The following is a 20,600-nucleotide window of genomic DNA, read 5'->3' on the forward strand; positions in this document are numbered from 1 at the left end:
GTCAACATCATTTTCTTGCCTAGTAAATATTAGATCTAGCACTGAAGGTACATCGAGTCCTCTTTTTCTGGTGGTTTCCCTGACATGTTGTGTGTGTGTGTGTGTGTGTGTGTGTGTGTGTGTGTGTGTGTGTGTGTGTGTGTGTGTGTGTGTGTGTGTGTGTGTGTGTGTGTGTGTGTGTGTGTGTGTGTGTGTGTGTGTGTGTGTGTGTGTGTGTGTGTGTGTGTGTGTGTGTGTGTGTGTGTGTGTGTGTGTGTGTGTGTGTGTGTGTGTGTGTGTGTGTGTGTGTGTGTGTGTGTGTGTGTGTGCGCGCGCCTGTGCTTGCATCCACACGCATGTGCGTGTGTATGTTATTACCACTAAATAGACCATGCCTATAAAGCCAGACTGAACTCATCAATGGAGGAGGACGAGGAGGAGGAGGATTCCAGTGCTTCATAGGTGGTGAAAGCTAAAGTGTATGACAACGAGGTACAGAATGTGCGATATGGATGAAACAGTATCCGGTCCAACCAAGGCAGGCAGACACTGTCATGAGGGATTTGGCTCCTCTGTATGTCAATGAGTTGTTACTCTGCTAATGCAAATTGCACAGGGGAGATATAATTCAAAATACAGTATTGTGTTGGAGCAACACTGAGAAAGTCTATCTATTTATCTATTGCCAGATGTAGCAGCCGTGCCTCAGTGGGTTAGAGCGCTCTGCTCTGACCGAAGGGTCGGAGGATCGAATCCACCCAAGGGTCATTGGAAGACATCAGGAAGGGCATCCGGTCATAAAATGCTACACGCTCCAGTCTAAAAGTCCTCTACCCAGGGGCAATGCCTTAGCCCTTTGGGGATACCTGGCGTAAAACCAAATTATTATTTATATAGACGCCTCAATCCCATTCGGGGTGGCCACAAACAAATCGCCTCCATGTCATCCTGTCCCCCACCATTTCACTGCCCTGCTCCCAACTCACACACCCCCTCTCTCATACACCTCTCCACCCCATCCCTCCATCTCATTCTCGGCCTCCCCCTCCCTCTCCTCTCCTCCACCTCACTCACATACACTCTCCTCATCAGTCTCTCACTCTCCATCCTCTCCACATGGCCAAACCACTTCAGTGTGTTCCTCCTAATGCTTCCTATCACATCCACATCCACACCACAACGCTCTTTTATATCCTCATTTGTCAGCCTGTCTCTCCATGTGACTCCACGGGCTCCTCTTATATAACTCATTTCCACTGCTCCCACTCTTGACTTGTGTCCTTCCAACAAAGTCCAAGCTTCACTTCCATACGTTAGAGTTGGTATCACAATACTGTCATGTAGTAACTTTTTCACTTCCATGCTCACTTCCCTGTTTCTTATCACTGTTTTCAAAGAACCAGCAACCTTTCTTCCTTGCTGTGCCCTTTCAAGCACTTCACCCTCCAAACTTCCATCCTTACTCATCACACTACCCAAGTACTTAAATGTACTCACATTTTCCATTTCCTCACCATCCAACCTCACTGTACATTCACTGACTTCACCTCCCTCAAAGACCATCACTTTACCCTTCCCTGCATTCACCTTTAGATTCCGTTCCTTACACACTCTCCCAAACTCATCCACCAAACCTTGCAGCTCCCCATCATCTTCACTCAACAACACAGTATCATCTGCAAACAACAGTACAGGGAGTTTCCAAACACTACCCTCTCTCACCAGGGCCACTCCAACTTCCACTGCCCTATCTTGCACCTCTTTTATTACCCCATCCACGTACAGATTGAACAACCATGGAGACATGACACATCCCTGTTTCAACCCAACCTTCAAAGAGAAAAATTCACGCAATTCACCATCCACACGCACTGCAGCCTTAGCACCATCATACATACTCTTAAGATCAAAGAATAAATATCTGATCTACACAACCTCTCCCCTTCCTAAAGCCTCCCTGTTCTTTTCCAACTAATACCTCTGTTCTTTTCCTAACTCTATCAATAAGTATCTTACCATACACTTTTCCTATTACACTAAGAAGACAAATGCCCCTATGATTACCACACACTTCTTTTTCTCCTTTCCCTTTGTACAATGGAATAATTATACTGTACCAGACTTCCAATCCTCCGGGACTCTACTTTCCTCCCAGGCCAATCTGCACATCTTCCACATCCATTCTACTACTATCTCTCTCCCATGCTTCAGCATTTCACTACACACTCCAGCAATTCCTGGGGCTTTCCCCAAGTTGCTTCCACAGCTTCTATCCTACTGATTTCTTCCTGTCTTCTCACCTCCCTCCTTCTCCCAGACATTCCCTAGCCACTTATACTCGCATCACTTCCATCCTCTATGTTCAACAATTCCTTAACCCCTACACCGCGGGCATGTTTACCGATGTTTTGCATGTGCTGCGGGGTTATTCAGGCTCCGACAGACTCTCAAAAAATATTTGCCAAAAATCAGTTATTAGTCCTAGAATATTAAAATTACATATGCTTGTGGCACATACCTTCAGCTTTCTCCTGGAATGTTTGTTGAGCCTTCGTCAGTTACCGTAGGACTTGTGGAGACCTCTGAAGTTGGGTAACGGTCTAAACTTTACACTTCCCGACAACCCGTAATATGATTACCACAGCCAGATATTAACACTATAAACACTACTCTATGATTTACAAGTAGTTTGGGATCCATACTCCAAAAAAAAAAAACACTGTGAAAGCAATGAAAATTACGAGCGTGTCTGACCATCGCACTTGCGCTAGTTCGCTCTTGGTACTCTTGTCATTTATTATTCATAAAACCCCTCACACTTTATATTTCTATTACTATATAACACTTATATATATCTACAGTCTTTATTCATAAGTTTCCTTCACTAGTATTAGTTTACTGTCACTGTAGGGATTCAATTTCTTTCAGTAAAATACGTAGCATTCACTTTCTCGTCCTGTATACTAGCATTGAGAGTGAATGTCACTTTCATCTTCACTCTCATAACTCATAGTACTCAGACATGCTAGAGTGAAACTTTCACTTTCATTACTCCTAGGGTATATACTCGTATTCTTATAATACTACTCATTTACATTTCTATTTATGTTCTCTATTTTATTTACGTTATTTACATTTCTATTTTATTTACACTGTGTTATGCACTGTCATTTGAAGTAACTTATAAAACTATTTTCCATTGTTCACGTATATTTACATTCATTACTTTCACTTGCTGTTTACACATTATTTACACATTATTTACAATTCCACTTGCACTGTTTTACTCAATAGAAAGATCGTAGTCACTCTTTTATGAATTGTCAGCCCTTTACCTCTTTCCACACGAGGTTTAGTAGGGGGTAAAGGTCACAGGGCCCTTTGCATGGGGGTGAAAAAGGCCCTGAAGTCAGCAAGAGGAAACAGACGTACCTCCACTTCGGAAGATGAGAGTAAATTGATAAGGGAGGGCCGGGTGGAGGCCTACTTAGGGGATATTCAGTACTACCAATGTTAGCTCTTGAAACAGCTATGTATAGCACTGAAATGATTGGCAGGAAATCTAGACAATACATTATAAATTAGGTAGTTCCAGGTGAATGTAAATATCACTTAGGCTTCTCCCTTCCCTCCTTATATGTATAATTATTACGAAAATAGATTATACGGCATATTTCAAGGGGAAAAAGCAGCCAAAATTAGCGAACGAGTGCACATGAGGTGTTGTCAGGTGATAATTAGCCAATTCCAGGTGTGGCACTCTCACTTACCTTATTTCCTTTTTGTATATATTATTTGGTATAAGAATAGGGCATAGGGCTTATTTCAATGGATGAATTCAGTGAAAAATTCCAGGGAAGATTTACTTACCATAGCACGGCCGGGCAGGCGAGAGGATAGGGTAATGGAGGGGGGATAGGGAGGGGAGTCAAGAACGGGGAGAAATGACTAAATTGTCAACAATGGATGGGAGTACAGATGAGATTAGGAGTGCTGACTAGTGTTGGACATTGGCAGTACTGATAGATGATACAAGCCCCCACTTGGAAGCCTGGGTGAATTCAAAATAACACAGAATCACAAAAGCGACGCCCCGCGGTATGATCCCTTGCTCCCAAGCATCACGAAAGTGACGCCCCGCGGTTAAGGGGTTAAAGTGTTCTTTCCATCTGCTCACTTTTTCTCCCTTCTCCACTAGTAATCTACCATTTTTATCTTTCACTCCCCTGCTAACTTCACTGCCACCCTGTCTTACTCTCTTCACCTCTTTCCAGAACATTTTCTTGCAGTCCCTCCACTTTACACTCAAATTCCTTCCAAATTCCTCATCCACTCTCTTCTTACTCTCTCTTACTAATCTTTTCACCTCTCTCTTCCTTTCTACATATAACTCTCTCTTCCGCCTCTCAACTTCTTCCACGCCCCTATTTCTCATCCATTCATTGTATGCTTTCTTCTTATGTGCCGCAGCCTGTCTCACCTTGTCATTCCACCATGCTGTTCCTTGCACCCCCCTTCGTCTTCTCTTCACCCCACACTGAGAAAGTGCTGGCAGATATTTTGAAATCTATTGCTCCAACTGATGAAGTAGGAATTTTCTCCCTATGTGATGAAAACTGTGCTTTAAGCATGAGAAGGGAAAGGTGAAGATATCTACAGATTTGTGTGTACAGAGTTGAGACAGAAAGGTCGTTTTGTTTCACAAGGCATAGGCATATCAGCTTTAGTCACTTGATGGTAGCTCTTCATGCTACATAATCTCTGGCTACAAAGCTGTTTGCATCACAATCCGTGGGAAGTTTTGCTGATTATAAATGCAATCATTAAAAGAAAAAAAAAATTACCTGACAGCCTTCAGCTTAGCATGCGCAGTGTGTGAGAAGAACTGGAGAAGCGCACTTTGCCGATCTGCTCCCTTCAGTGTACGCAGACCCAGTCTCTTTGCAGCCTCTTCCATTGCCATGGTGCTGGCCTCTACACTAGTAGGGTCTAGAATTACTGTCATCCTGAAATGCCAATATAAATAAATTCTATGAAAACTTTAAAAATTTATTTACAACCAATAATTCTATCATACAAAGCTTGCATACAAGAAAGTAATACTGTATAAGCTGCATCATATAAATAAATTCTATGAAAATAACTTTAAAAATAATTTACAACCAATAATTCTATCACACAAATCTTGCACACAAGAATGTAATACAGTACTGTATTTGCTGCATCATATCACCAGTTGGATACTCTTAACTGTTAACCTCACCCAATCTGGTGACATTAAATAGTACTATTTTCAGCCAGTTTGAAGTCTCTCCCAATGAAAAAAATTCATCTGTAGATAACATGAATAAACTGAAAAATATATCACTCAAATGAAGGGGTTAGACAATAATAGTCGTTAACCAAAACCTAAGTGGAGAACCAAATAACAGTGTAGGAGGACAATATCTTAGATAATGGTCATGTGGTACTGCAAAGGAATGGAATGTTGACTGTATGCACAAATGACCCACAGCTGAGGCAGGGAACAGTTCGTGGATTTTCCAATTCAACACAGCAGAATGAATGGTTTCCATGAATTAAAACCCCCAAACTGTCCCCTCCCCTCAAGCGGCAAATAAATAGGTTATAGGAGACATTCAGAAGAAAGAAATAACATATCAAAGTGCTAAAACATAACAATAATGATAGAAAATTAGAGGAAAGAAAACAGCTTACACTTAAGTACCACAATCACAATAATGAAGGGAAAATGAGAAGTATGCATCTCTTCCTGTCACAAATTTAATCTGCAAACTTCTTTACGTGACGAAAAGGCTTACTTTTTTTATATTCTCTCCATAAATATAATCTCCCTAATGTTTTTTCCTTGTCTCTCATGAGAGGATTCCTTCATTCCATCAATCTATCTAGTTACCCTATTATTTCCTCTCATATTTCTTCTATTGTACACTACACTATACTGAACATGCACTGCATGTACATATTTTATTAACCAAACAAAGGGTGCAGTCCCGCTCAGAACCCAACCACCATGAGGATGAAGTCAACCACCATCTTTCCTGTATTATGTTCATCTTAGCTCTTACACAGTCCTGTTGTACCCACAGACCATGCTCAATCCAGATAAATTTTGTTCTGGGGATATCATAGGCATGGACTGTGTGAAGAATGATGAAGGAAGGGTAGCGGTGGATTGTGAGGATATTAAGACTATTTGGAGAGAGTGTTACAACCACTTGCTGAAAGATAGATTCAAGTGGGCAGGAAAAGTTTGGAGAAAGGGGATCCTGTGTTGGGTCCTTGGCTGTTCGTTGATGTTCATAAACTATGCAGGATGACTGGCTGGATGCGGCTGGTGAAAGTAGCAGCTGTATTTGGGTTGACTAAGATGCTGAAGGATTCCAGAAATACAGGAGTGGGTTTAGTAACTGATTTGATAAATACTATTGCATAAGAGTGGACTGGTCCAGATGACTGACTGAAGAACATGACTGTAAATGTGTATAATGAAAAGGGTGAAGCCTTGGAAAAAGGAAATTACAGAGACACAAAGCTTTTTGACCATATAATGAAAGTAATGGACAGAGTACTGGAAGGTATGATAAGGGAAAGAGTAAGTACTGATGAGATGCAGTTTGGATTTATGCCAGACAAAGGGACCACTGATGCCATATTCATTGTCTGATAGCTTCAGGAAAATAAACAAGAAGGATGAGAGAGTTGCATTTTGTTTTTATTGATTTGGAAAAGGCATTTGACAGAGTGCCCTGGGAAGTGGTGAAGTGGGCAATGAGAAAGCTTGGGATCAAGGAATAGTTGGTTAAGAGTGGTTGTAGCACTGTTCAGGGGTGCTCCTCCCCAGGTGTGATTCTGTGAAGGGAGGTTTGAGTGGGAAAATTTCTGTGAATATTGGTGTGCATCAGGGGTCAGTTCTAGGCCCCTTATTCATTATCATGGTGCTTGAGGTTCTCTGCGTGACTTCAGAACTGGACTCTCAGGGGAGTTGTTGTATGCTCTTGATATGGTGTTAATCGAGGAAAATGAGAAGCAGAGGAGAAACTTTGAAGGTGGAGCCATGGAATGGGGTACAAGGGTTTGATAGTAAACACAGACAAAACAAATGGGATGATATTCAGTAACATGATGGTGTTGTCAAAGCAGGAGCAAGGCAATGTGCAGCTTACCACAAGGCTGTAGGAAGTAACTCCATTTTGTGCAGTGTTTATGATAAGAGGGTACATAAAATACAGAGTAGTATTAGAGGTAGGCTGCAAAATATGCTGAGTCTGAGTGCGTGGTGTGAAAAGGAGAGCACAGAGACGGTGAGGAAGGAATGGATTAATCTTGCTTGTGAGTATACTGAATGTGCAGAGTTATACTATTTGGGGGACATGATATATGCTGGAGGTGGGGCTAGAGCTACCTCAGTAGCAAAGGTTAGGAGTGCCTAGAAGAAGTTTAGGAGTTGTTGCCCCTCCTGACATTGAGAGAGCTCTCCTTCTGTGCTATAGGGACCTTGTATGAGGCATGTGTTAGGTATTTAATGTTGTACAGAAGTGAGAATTGGGCAATAAAGGAGGCAGATATTCGTATGTTCTGAGACAAGAATGATAAGATGGACGTGTAGTGCATCCTTGAATGACAGGTCAGGGGTGTTAGGATTGTGAATCAAAGACTGAGAAGAAGGACAGAACTTGAGAGTATTAGTGCTGTGATGGGGTACACTGAGCTGGTTTGGGAATGTGGGGAGGATGAAGGATGACAACTGGGTGTGAAGGATGAGAGGAGAGAATGCTGAGGGTAGAACTGCAAGAGGTACTGAAAAAAATGTTGAACAAGATCACAGTGTGAATAAAGAGGCAGTTAGAGACCAAGCCATGTAAAGAGATGTCATTAGGTGACCAAAGACAATGCATGAAAGCATGTTGGAGTGTTTATAAACAATGAGATGATGAAGCATTTCTCCCCCCCCCCCCAAAAAAAAAAAAATGTTGTGGTCATTGGCACTTCTACTTGTATTTCTCCTCCATTAAAAATGGCATGCAGCACCTTCTAGCTTCACATTCTCATTTCTTTTAATGTCCAATTCACTAAAGCAAAAGTAAGCTGCTACCCTTAGTCTTTCAGAAATCCAAATGGTCAACTCTGAAACTGTCTTCCATAATCTATCTTTTCTACTACCTGTATTTATGACCTTCTGCGCATTATGTCCAAGTAACTCAAAATGAATAGATCTTGAATTCAGCTATCTGTTTTTTTCCTCAGTGCTCTTTGGAAGGGGCAAATTTGCTGGCTCTTGGCCATGGGTTCCTTTTTTACTATAAAAAATAGACAAATGATTAACATCACTGCAAATTTTACTGTTATTACTTAACCCCACCTCGGAGGGGCTTAGGGATGGGTATTGTTTTCACTCAGTTTGTCTGTTTGTCTGTTAAACAATTTTACACAAAAACTACTTGAGTGATTTTAACAAAAATTACAGGGATGATGGGCTATGAACTTTTGGTCACCTGATTAAAGTCTGGGTCAAACTGGGGCAAGACCCAGGCTGTAGGCCCCCAAAAATGTAAAAAATAAAAAATAAAAAAATGGAGTCAGGTAAAAAAAAAATTTTTCACCATAACTCCTTTCAATTTCACCATATCAACATGAAAGCAAAACCTAAAGGTGCATTTTTCAAAACTGCATCCTATAGCATGCCTCATTACATCAGGGGGGTCACCCCCAAGTTACCGGTAGGAGGGTCAATGTCAGGTGGGTCAGGACTAAAACTTCAAATGGGCATAAAATCGTCAATTTTCATCCGATTTACTCCAAATTTGATATGTGACATCTTTGACTAGATATCCTGTTGTGCTTATACTTCAGCACTAAAATGACTGCCGGAGATGGGTTTGCTGTGCCTTGGCACCGCTTCATGTTTTATTATGTTAATGAATGAACCAAGGTGTAAAACTGATTAGGTCAAATATACTTCATATAATTCATTCACTCATTCATTCATCATCTAATCCTGTGTTGCCCCATGAGAAGTGTAGAAGCCCGGGGCTAGGCAAGTTAGTCCTGACATTTAAGATGAGGGTGATCAGCCTCACTCATCCCTGAGTGGCATTACATGTGCAATAAGCCTCAACCATCCCTCGAATGTAAACTTGCCCAGGCTCAATTCAATTGGAGCAACTTAATTACCCACTGAACCACCAGGCACCATAATTTGAGTATATGGTTACCACCCAGAGTAGTAAATGGTTTCCTGGTGTACAGGAAACCATTTGGCTTGACAATCAGTATAGAGTCACTCGCAGACAGAAGGAAGAGGAAAGAATGAAGGAAATAAAGACAGAAGAAGAAGGAAGGAAAGAAGGAAGGAAGAGAGAATATAAACTATTTGTTTACTTTACTTGCTTCTCTTTTTCTTGAATATTCCAACAAAGCCCAAGCTTAACTCCTCTGATTACAAGATTTTAGGCATAGGCAAGGGCATCAGAAGTGGGGGGACTAAGGGAGCAGCTGTCCCCCTGATTTTTGTAGGAGGGAAAGTAGGGTGTTTGCCCCACAGTATCTCATTGTGAACTCATTACGAATATGCTAAGCAACACTAAAAACTATAAGTAAATTTGAATCCCATATGCTACATTACTGGTATGTTATTCCTCGCAGAAGTAGTTTTCCTGTACTAATCAATCAATTACCTACTAATGCATAGTGCTGAAAAGATTTACAGCATCAAGAGCCACAAGATAAATACAAGGGAGCTATAGATACAGTCAAATTTCTTTCTAGTTATAATTCTGATGCATCATTTCCTCTAGATCCTCCGTCCATGGGATGAACAAGTGACAGAAAATCCTCTTGTTATTCTTGTTTAACCCCTAAAACGCGGGGCATCGCGTTTGCGACGCTCGCCGAAAAGGACATAATGGCGGATCGTTGCGTTTGCGATTCGAGTTAATTTTGAATAACCGCAGGCAAGCAGGTTCAAGCTGGTATTGTCTATCAGTACCGCCACCCTTTAGCTGCTATTAGCACACTTGACCTTTGTACCACTGACCTCTGTTGTTGCCAAGTATCTTTTTTTTTACCCACCCACGCACCGCGGCCCGGCCACCCTCACCATGATATATGGCAGCGCGCGGACTGCTCAGAAATGTCAATCTGCACTTTCCTCTCGCAAGCACTTTATGCTAATTGGAAACGCTTGTTTCCCCAGTTGTCACACTAGCTTTTTTTCATGCATTTTGACCCTGTTTAGCATCAGTTTACCGCAGGCTTTCAAGGTGACATCATGTCGAATTCTAGCTCTTCCGAGTCAGTGCCTTCAAGCCCTCCGAAAAAGGGCTTTGTGACCTCTACCCCTTCAAAACCCTTACTAGGGAGTGGAAAGGGCCTGAGTAAGTCTGCTATAGGCCTAGAATTACTGAAAGCCTCTATGGACTACGGTAGTGATGTTGCGGTGTTGTCGAGCCTTGCTAAATCAGACACTTTATCGAGTGCTGAGTCTGAGGTGCAGGAAGAGACAATTGCTGTGCCTAGCACCTCGTCAGGCAAGGCTCCAGTGCAGAAGGGAGTGGTGTATGGCAAGGGGGCCAAGAGGAAGCGAAGTGGTGACCCCGGTTCCCAGCCATTGTTCTCCTCAGGCCGGCCATTGTTCCCAACCTCAGGTCACGCCGCCGCCATACCGCCTCGCACCCTCAGCCCCATTCTCTCGTCATCTTCGTCTGCTGTGCTTTCTCCTGAGTCTTCGGAGTCTCCTTCACCACCTCGGAAGGGAAGTAGGCAGTCTAGTATTCGTAGAGGTTTCCGTAGGCCCCGTGTTCGTGCTGGCATGAGTAGGAAAGTGTCTCCTAGTGCTAAAATTAGTGGTAAGGTTTATCGCACTAGGCAACTCACCACCCAGCCTACTGCGAGTGACCTTGAACCTTCTCCCACTCTCCCCACCACCACCACAACCGCACAGGCCCGACCTACCTCACCCACTGCCACACGGCCTGTCTCACCCACTGCCTCACCCATTGCCACACGGCCTGCCTCACCCCCCGCCGCACCCACCCACTCCCAGCCTAGGAAGGGCACTCTGGACGCCTTTGTGTGGTCTGAGGGCTCTGATTTTGTGCCAGAGGATCTGCCCTTTGATTCCACTGGGTGTGGGATCCAGGCTGACTTCCCTGTACCCGAGGGTGGTGAATGCTTGGACTACCTGTTGCCCTTCCTCGATGACGAAGTCATGCAGCAGATTTGTACCGAGACGAACAGGTACGAAGGACAATGTGCTGCAGTTCGTCAAGGTGAAGGTGCAATGCCATCCACGTCGCAGATGGCAGCATGGGTTCCTGTGACGATCCGGGAACTATTTGTATTCATCGGCTTGATGCTTCTCATGCCACATAACTGGAAGCACAAGCTCGAGGAGTACTGGAGTGCTGACGATCTTTGCCCCACACCCATCTTCAACAAGTACATGACTCGGGATCGTTTCAGGCAACTCATGACGTACCTTCACTTTGCCAACAACGATGAGCCTTCCCAAACTGACCCCCTATGGAAAGTGAGGGAAATCCTGAACATGATCAAGGACAAGTTTATGATGTTCCTTCGGCCCTTCAAGAAAGTAGTGATCGACGAGTCCTTGGTTTTGTTCAGGGGCAGTCTTTGGTTCGTGCAGTATATTCCAAGCAAAAACCACCACTTTGGAATAAAGTTTTTCATGCTGTGCGACTGCAAGACGGGGTTCATCCTAGACTTCGTTATCTACACCGCCAGCAATGTGGACTTGGACAAGACCGACCCCCTTGGATTCTCTGGCTCTGTGGTGAAAGTGCTTCTGGAAAAGTACTTCGGCGCGAATCATGTCCTGTATATGGACAATTATTATACAGCACCCAAACTCGCCAAGTACCTTTCAGAGCACGGCGTCGGATCCTGTGGCACTGTCAGGAGCAATAGGGCACACTACCCTGCCTTCCCCGAGGCTGAAAGATCAAAGCGGGGAGATGTGCACCTGAAGAAATCAGACAAGATGCTGGCGATAAGGTGGCACGACAAGAGGATCGTCAATATGCTCACCACAGTCCACAAGGGGGAAATGCAAGCCACAGGGAAGGTCGACAGAAGGACTGGTGATCCTGTGATGAAGCCTGATGCTGTAATTGACTACAACGTCAATATGCGGCTGGTGGACAAGTTCGATATGATGATCGGAGAGATTAACTGCCTGAGGAGGAACCGACGCTGGTGCAGGAAGGTGTTCTTGCACTTGCTGGATATGTGCATGCTGAATGCCTTCATGCTGTATAAGACCAGGAACAGGAAGCCAGCTAACTACTCTCTCAGGCGGTTTTCAAAGACTTGTGTCTACCAGCTGCTTCAGCGTTTTGGGCAGGTACTGCCATCAGTTCCCAGGCGCCACTCACAGACACCTCCAGACTGCCTACAGTGCCAGGACTACCTTCAATCATGACAAGTATATAAACAAGATGATTAAGTTGATGTACTCAAATGTGGATGGAATGGTATTTAAATTATTAGAGATGAATGTTTATGTCAGAGAAAATGAACCACATATAATATGCCTAACTGAAACAAAATTAACAACAGGATATCGAATGACATCCTAAACTTAGAGGAATATAATATATGGAGAAGAGATACGAAATTATAAAAAGAAGGAGGAATTACAGTATAATATTAACTAAGAAATATCTAAAAGTCAAAGAAATAGAATTAGATATACCCTCACAGGTAGAACTGATTGCAGTAGAGATAAATACATCTGAAGGGAAAGTAATTGTAGCCAATTTGTACATGCCACCCAGATCAAACACATGGGAAAGAGACGAATATGAGGACCTGGCGGAGAGTACAATTCAGAGTTTAAGAACATTACTACATAAAATGGAAGGGAAATCGAAAAGAATTATACTAACTGGAGATTTTAAAACAAATATAAATTGGAATACTCTAGATATAATAAGCCAAGAAAGCTGTTGGGACTAAAAGCTCCTGGATCTCGTGCAAGAGTTTTTCCTAACGCAACATGTAAGGGAAAGCACCAGAAAAAGAGGACTCGATGTGCCCTCAATGTTAAATCTCATATTTACTAGGCAAGAAAACGATATCGACAATTTAATATATCACCCTCCATTCGGCACAAGCGACTGTGCAGTACTAAATTGCAATTTCAGGACTGCACAATTATGACATAGATAACTGCAATGAAAATTACAAAAAGAGCCTAAACTATAAAAAGGGAAAGTATCATGACCTAAAGAAGTACTTCTTAGAAATTGCTTGGGAAAAGGAGCTTAGAGGACAAGATTTAAATGCTATATATGAAAAATTCTGTGAACTTTATGAAATAGGAGTCCAGAAGTACATCCCACAGCACAAAGAAACAGAAAATAAAATAAAAAATGGTTCAATACAGAATGTAAAAAATCAAAAGAAAAAAAGAGATTTGTTGTGGAATAGATACAGAAGACACAATAGTGAAAGGGCATATAATAATTGCAAACAGGCAAGAATCGATTATACAAGAATAAGGAGGGAAGCCCAAAAACAGTTTGAGGAGGATATCATAAATAAAAGTAGTGATCAACCAAAGCTATTTTACAGCTACATCAGACGCAAAACCAAAGTAAAAGATAAAATACAATCCATTACGGACCATGGAATCACCTATACAAAAGAGAAGGATATTTGTGAAGCACTAAACAAGAATATCCAGTCAGTTTTTACAGAGGGAAAAATTTTGAGAGGGATTATGTGGAACATGCATGCCCACACATACTATCAGATATACAAATATCAGAAAAAGAAATAAACGAGGAGCTAAGTCAATTAGAAAAAGGAAAAGCAAATGGTCCTGATGAAATTTCATGTTGGGTGCTACGTGAATGTGCAAAGGAGTTAAGTAAACCATTATCTTTAATTTTCAAGAAATCCTTGAGTCAAGGTAAACTACCTGATATTTGGAAGAAAGCAAACATTGTTCCCTTAATCAAGAAAGGGAACAGACAAAATCCATTTAACTACCGACCAGTATCACTAACAAGTGTTGTATGCAAGGTATTAGAAAAGCTTATATGAAAAGCTTGGGTAAATCACCCAGAAGAACACAGTATGATAACAAAGACAGTTTGGTTTCAGAAAAGCAAAATCATGTGTTAATAATCTGTTGAGCTACTATGACAGAGTAACAGATACATTACAGGAAAGAGATGGATGGGTGGACAGTAACTATTTAGATTTCAAGAAAGCATTTGACACAGTACATTTACCACACCAAAGACTTTTATGGAAACTGTACCATCAAGGAGGAATTTGAGGCAAACTGTATCGCTGGATGCAAGATTTTCTCATAAAAAGAGAAATGAGAACAGTACTAAGGGGAAATTACTCATCATGGAAAGAAGTGACTAGTGGAGTACCACAGGGCTCAGTGCTGGCACCAATCATGTTTTTAGTGTATATAAATGGTATAGACATTAACACTGGAAATGAAAGCTACTTAAATATGTTTGCAGATGATGCAAAAATGCAAAGGAGAATTACCAACACAGATTCTTGTAAAGAGACACAAGAAGAATTAAACAACCTTCATGAATGGAGTAATACATGGCAAATGGAATTCAATGTGGACAAGTGTCATGTAATCAAGTTTGGAAAAAGTGGAAAAAGACCTGATTGGGATTATAAGTTAGGAAATAAAACCCTATACACATCATAAAGAGAGAAAGACCTAGGTGCGATTGTCAATAAGACTGTCTCCGGCTGACCACATCAGTGAGAAGGTATGGTACATGTATACACTGCTTGCCAATGTGAGAATAGCGTTTACATACATAAATGAAGACATACTAAGAAAGATAATAACATCATTCATCAGACCAACCCTGGAGTATGCATCAGTAGTCTGGAGTCCTCATCTCAAAAAACATATAGACAAGATTGAAAAAGTTCAAAGGGCCGCTACAAGATGGGTACCAAACTTAAGGGATCTTAGCTACAAAGACTAAATAAACTGAACCTACCAACACTACAGGATAGAAGGAAAAGAGGTGACATGATTATGCTATATAAATGCATATCAGGGAGGGAGAAAATAGACATAAATGATTACTTAACGTATGGGGAAGCATCAGCAAGAGGGCACTGCAAAAATCTGCAGAAAAAGAGAGGTGATAAAGACGTAAGGAAATTTAGTTTCCCAAATAGAGCAATTGATCAGTGGAATGCACTACTGAATGAAATAGTGTGTGCCAAAACAATTCACAAATTTAAGGATATGTACGATAAATATGGTTTAAGACACGGGACAGTATGAGCTTGACTCATTCCTGTAAAGATACACTTAGGTAAGAACACACACACACACACACAAACATATACCTTAAGTAGTTTCCAGGAATTATGTTTATCCTGTCTCCTATGGTTTTGATTTAAGTTTCAAATATTGTAAGTTCATATAAACTACCAAAAATGTAAAGATTTATTGGCAAGAGTATACATGAATGTTTGTAGTATTTTTCGGTAACAGCTGTTTTTGCTACAGTAACCAACATCCAACATGGCCGAAAATGTAAACACTGAGGGACTCGAATTTCCAGGATTTGATAAAAATACTAATATCATGGATCTGGTTAAAACATTGATAATGAGGATTAATGAACTCGAAAAGAAAGTGGAGAATTTAGTGTTAAAGGACATGTCTGAGAATACAGAAATTACTATACAGAGTCTGATCCAGTCCAATGAGACGACGAATGAAGAAATCAGAAATTTGAAGCATGAAAATGTTGAATTGAGGAGGAAACTAGAAGAGAGTACTAATAAAACAGAGAAGGTGAGTAGTGTATTAGAAGAACATAAGGCAAAGTGGGCACACGTAGAAGAAAAACAGAAAGAAGTGGTCAGCTTAAGAGAAATCATCCAGGAAGAAAGGGAAATGAACAAAAAAAAGATGGAAGAAAATGTAGTGAAAATACTGAAGAAAAAAGAGAAAATAGTGAGAGAAACTGTAGAAAGGAACAGATGCGTGGTAATATTTGGAAACAGGGAGGAGGAAGAAAAGGTTAGATTCATGAGACTCGAGAGAGACACGAAGCTGGTGAGAGGTATATTAAGGAAAATTGACCCCGAAGGAGACAAGTGGGTAAAAGAAATTGAGGAAGTAGGGAGGATAGGGCCTTATAGGAAAGGGGAAACAAGACCAATGAGAGTCAAGTTGACATCAGAAAGTTTAGTAAATGATATACTCAAAATGACCTGGAAATTAAGCAAAGAGGCTGGAATGGAAAATATTATAATAAGAAAAGATCTGAATGAACAAGAAAGAGAAGTTTTAAATTCATTGAAGGATCAAGTAAAGGAAAAAAATGATAAGAGGACAAAGGAAGAATGTAATACTTTTTTTTGGAGACTATTGGATATGAAAGTAAGGAAGTGGTATATAAGGAAATAGAAGCGAAGGAAACTAAGGAGGATAGCTGTGAAAGATCAGAAATTGAGGAAGTGGTACTGACGGAGAGAAGGAGAGAAGAGGGTATAAAAAACATGAAAAATAATTTAAAGGTGATATACACTAATATTGATTTTTTTTTTTTTTTTTTTTTTTTTTAATGCGAGGAAGAAGGAACCAAAGGCCATGAGCCCGTAGTAACAGTTCCCTCCAAGAGAAAAACAAAATACAATATAGAGCCAAATTCAAGATCCAATCATTTTCAGATGCCTGGACACACTGCATTTGAAAGACTGGAGATCATAGGCAGCAGGAAATACAGACAGAGGGAGACAGTTCCAGAGATGACCTGTTGCACAAATGAAAGACTGGGAGTAACGGTTAACTCTTGCATTAGAGAGTTGGACAGAAAAGGGATGAGAGTTTGCTGCCAGACGAGTGCTACGCGCCCGTGGTAGAGGTGGAGGAATGCAAGCAGACAGTTCAGAGGAGCAGTGACCATTAAAGTAGCGATAGAAAAGAGATAAAGATGCAACAGTGCGGCGAAGAGACAGAGGTTGAAGGGAGTCAGTAAAAGGAGGAGAGTTAATGAGACGAAAAGCCTTTGACTCCACCCATTGAGAAGAGCTGTATGTGGGGAGCCTCCCCACACATGAGAGTTGTACTCCACACAGGGGCGGATAAAACCCCTGTATAGAGTCAACAATTGTGCAGGGGTAAAGAAAGAGCGGAGTCGGCATAGCACACCCAATCTCTTGGAAGCAGATTTTACAAGAGATGTAATATGATCTTTCCAAGATAAGTCCCGAGTAAATGAAACCCCAAGCATGTTCAAGGATGATGCAGGATTAAGCTGAATATTATTAAACATTAGTGGGTATACCTGTGGAAGATTTTGTCGGGTTGATAGGTGTAAGAACTGGTCTTAGATGCATTAAAGACAACCATATTATTTTTATCCCAGTCAGAGATACGAGCCAAGTCAGACATTAGGTGTGCCATAGCCTCATCCCTTGTTTGTTGAAGTAACTGTTGAGATGGGCGTTGCAGGAACCGAATGGAAAGGTGAAGGGTGGAGTCATCAGCGTATGAGTGGATAGGGTTAGATGTACAGCTTAGAAGATCATTGATGAATAAAAGGAAGAGAGTTGGTGATAGGACAGAGCCTTGAGGAACACCACTGTTGATAGATCTAGGAGAAGAATGATGGCCATCTACAACAGCGGCTATAGAACGACCAGAAAGGAAGCTAGCGATGAAGGCACAGATAGAAGGATAGAAACCGTAGGAGGGCAGTTTGGAAATTAAAGATTTATGCCAGACTCGATCGAAAGCCTTTGAGATGTCAAGTGCAATGGCAAAGCTTTCGCCAAAGTCCCGAAAGGAGGATGACCAGGAGTCTGAAAGGTAGGTGAGAAGATCGCCAGTGGAGCGTCCCTAACGGAACCCATACTGACGATCGGAAAGAAGGTTGTGATAGGAAAGATGCCTTAAAATTTTTCTATTAAGAATTGACTCGAAAACTTTTGAAATACAGGACGTTAAAGCAATTGGACGATAGTTGGAGGGTTGGGAGTGGTCACCCTTCTTTGGGACTGGCTGAATGAGAGCAAACTTCCAGCAAGAAGGAAAAGTACAAGTTGACAGACAAAGGCGAAAGAATTTGCCTAGGCAGGGTGTAAGCACAGAAGCACAGTTCTTAAGAACAACAGGAGAGACCCCATCAGGCCCATATGCCTTGTTAGTACTGAGGCCAGTGATGGCAGAAAATACATCAACTGAAGAAATTTTAATGTCAACCATGAGGAAGTCAGAGGGGGGAAGTGATGGAGGAACAGCACCGGAATCGTCTAAGGTGGAATTGGAGGAGAAAGTCTGTGCGAAGAGATCTGCTTTATCAGTAGAAGAAATAGCTACAGAACCATCAGAGCAGAAAAGAGGAGGGAAGGATGATGAGGTAAAGTTGTTACAAAGATTTTTGGCAAGGTGCCAGAAGGAGCGGGAAGAATTTGAGTTGGAGAGTTGAGAGCATTTAGTACGGATGAAATTATTTTTAGTAGAGCGAAGAACAGACTTAGCACGATTCCGGGCAGAAACATAAAGATGATGTGATTCAGGGGTGGGTTGGCTCCGGTACCTTTTGTGGGCCCTCTCCTTGTTGCGGACAGCATTAGAACAAGCGTGATTAAACCAAGGCTTTCTTGCGTTAGTCAAAGGATATGAGAAAGGAATGTATGCTTCCATGCCCGAGAGAATAACCTCCGTAATGCGCAAGGCACACTCAGATGGCTCACAGCCATGGAAGCAATAATCATTCCAGGGAAAATCAAAGAAGTACTGCCTGAGGGCCTCCCAGTCCGTGGCTCCAAAATGCCACAGACGACGTTTCCCTGGAGGGTCCACAGGCCGTACTGGAGTGATAGGACAGGTTAAGGTAATAAGGTCGTGATCGGAGGAGCCCAACGGAGAGAAAAGATTAACAGAGTAAGCAGAAGGATTAGTTGTGAGGAAGAGGTCAAGTACGTTGGAGCTCTCTCCAAGGCAGTCAGGGATACGGTTAGGGTGCTGTACAAGCTGCTCTAGGTCATTAAGGATAGAAAAGATGTAGGCTTGTTCACCAGGTGGATCCGTGAAAGGAGAGGAGAGCCAAAGGTGATGGTGAACATTGAAATTTCCAAGAATGGAGATTTCACAGAAAGGAGAAATGGATAGAATGTGTTCCATCGTAGAAGTAAGATAGTCGAAGAATTTTTGATAGTCAGTAGAATTAGGGGATAAGTAAACACCACAGATATATTTAGTCAGAGAATGACAGGAAAGCCGAAGCCAGAGTGTGGAGAATTCAGAAGAATCAAGTTCAGGAACACGAGAGCAAGATAAGTCGTTGCGTATACAGTATATACACAACAGCCACCTTTGACTTTGAAATGAGTATAGAGAAAGTAGGAGGATACAGAAAAGGGCAAGGCTTGAAATGAATGATTTCTTGGGAGAATATGAACCTGATGTCATGTGCTTTGTAGAGACCAAATTAAGAGAGGATATTGATGTTCATTTGGGAGACGGTAAATACAATCTGTGGAAAAGAGACCGAAAAGAAAAAAAAGGAGGAGGAGTGATGATAGCAGTGAAGAACAACATAAATGTAGATACCGTGGAAATGGGAGAAGGCAGGGCTGAAGTGATATATATGAAATTAGAAACTGGAGAGAAAGTCAAGAGAGATATGGCGGTAGTGTATGTTCCTCCTAAGACGAAAGCATGGAATGATGACGAATACCAGGAGATGTTGTCAGATATGGCTAGCCATTTACAAAAAATAACTGAGAAAAGCAATAATATAATTTTGGTGGGCGACTTTAACTGTAAAGAGGTGAACTGGGAGGAATGGGACTCGGGAGGCAGCGAGGATTCGTGGGGCACAATATTATTAAATATAATAATGAATAATGTGATGACGCAATGGGTCAGAGAAGAGACACGGTTCCGAGGTGAGGACACACCAGCAAGGTTAGATTTACTGTTTACCAAAGAACCCGATGTAATAGAATCATTGAAATATTTCTGTCCTATAGGAAAAAGTGATCATGTGGTCACTGAGTTCCAGATGATAATAGGGAACGTCAAGCCAAGAGACGAGCTTCACAGACAGGGAAGATACAACTTTGGGAAAGCTAATTTCACAGGACTGAAAATTTTTTTTGAAAATGCGGATTGGAGAAAATTCAGAGAAACAAGAGAGATACAAAGGAAGTGGGATATCTTTCTAGACCTCTACAATTTGGGAGTGGAAAAATTTGTACCAAGAGTAAGAGGGAAAGAAAACAGGAAAAAGGAGTGGTTTAATAGAAGGTGTATGATGGCAAAAAAAGAAAGAGATAAGGTGTGGAACAACTGGAGAAATAGAAGTAACACCAGAACAAAGGAAGAATATAAAAGAACTAGAAATGAATAAACAAGAATACGTAGAGAAGAAGAAAGGAATTTTGAAAAAGGTATAATAGACAAATGCAAGGATGAACCCAAACTGTTTTATAGATTTGTTAATGGCAAACTGAAACAAATGGAAAGAATCACTAAGTTGAAAGTAGAAGTAGAGATCTATAAAGATGCAGCAATGCAAACTGAAATAATGAACAAATGTTTCCAATCAGTTTTC

At 41.5% G+C, this 20,600-nt stretch overlaps 1 protein-coding gene across 1 annotated transcript in view; it reads right to left on the reverse strand.

Moving 5' to 3' along the window:
- Marcal1 (SWI/SNF-related matrix-associated actin-dependent regulator of chromatin subfamily A-like protein 1) overlaps positions 1-20,600 on the reverse strand; it is a 453,729-nt gene that overhangs the window by 93,418 nt on the left and 339,711 nt on the right. The window contains exon 9 of the mRNA XM_080283811.1: positions 4,824-4,985. Coding sequence (XP_080139937.1) covers positions 4,824-4,985 — 162 coding nt within the window. The remainder of the gene's footprint in view (positions 1-4,823; positions 4,986-20,600) is intronic.

Source organism: Coenobita brevimanus, chromosome 98 (genome assembly GCF_032717465.1).
Source record: "Coenobita brevimanus isolate Jiangsu-jjx chromosome 98, ASM3271746v2, whole genome shotgun sequence".
Classification (NCBI taxonomy): Eukaryota; Metazoa; Arthropoda; class Malacostraca; order Decapoda; family Coenobitidae; genus Coenobita; species Coenobita brevimanus.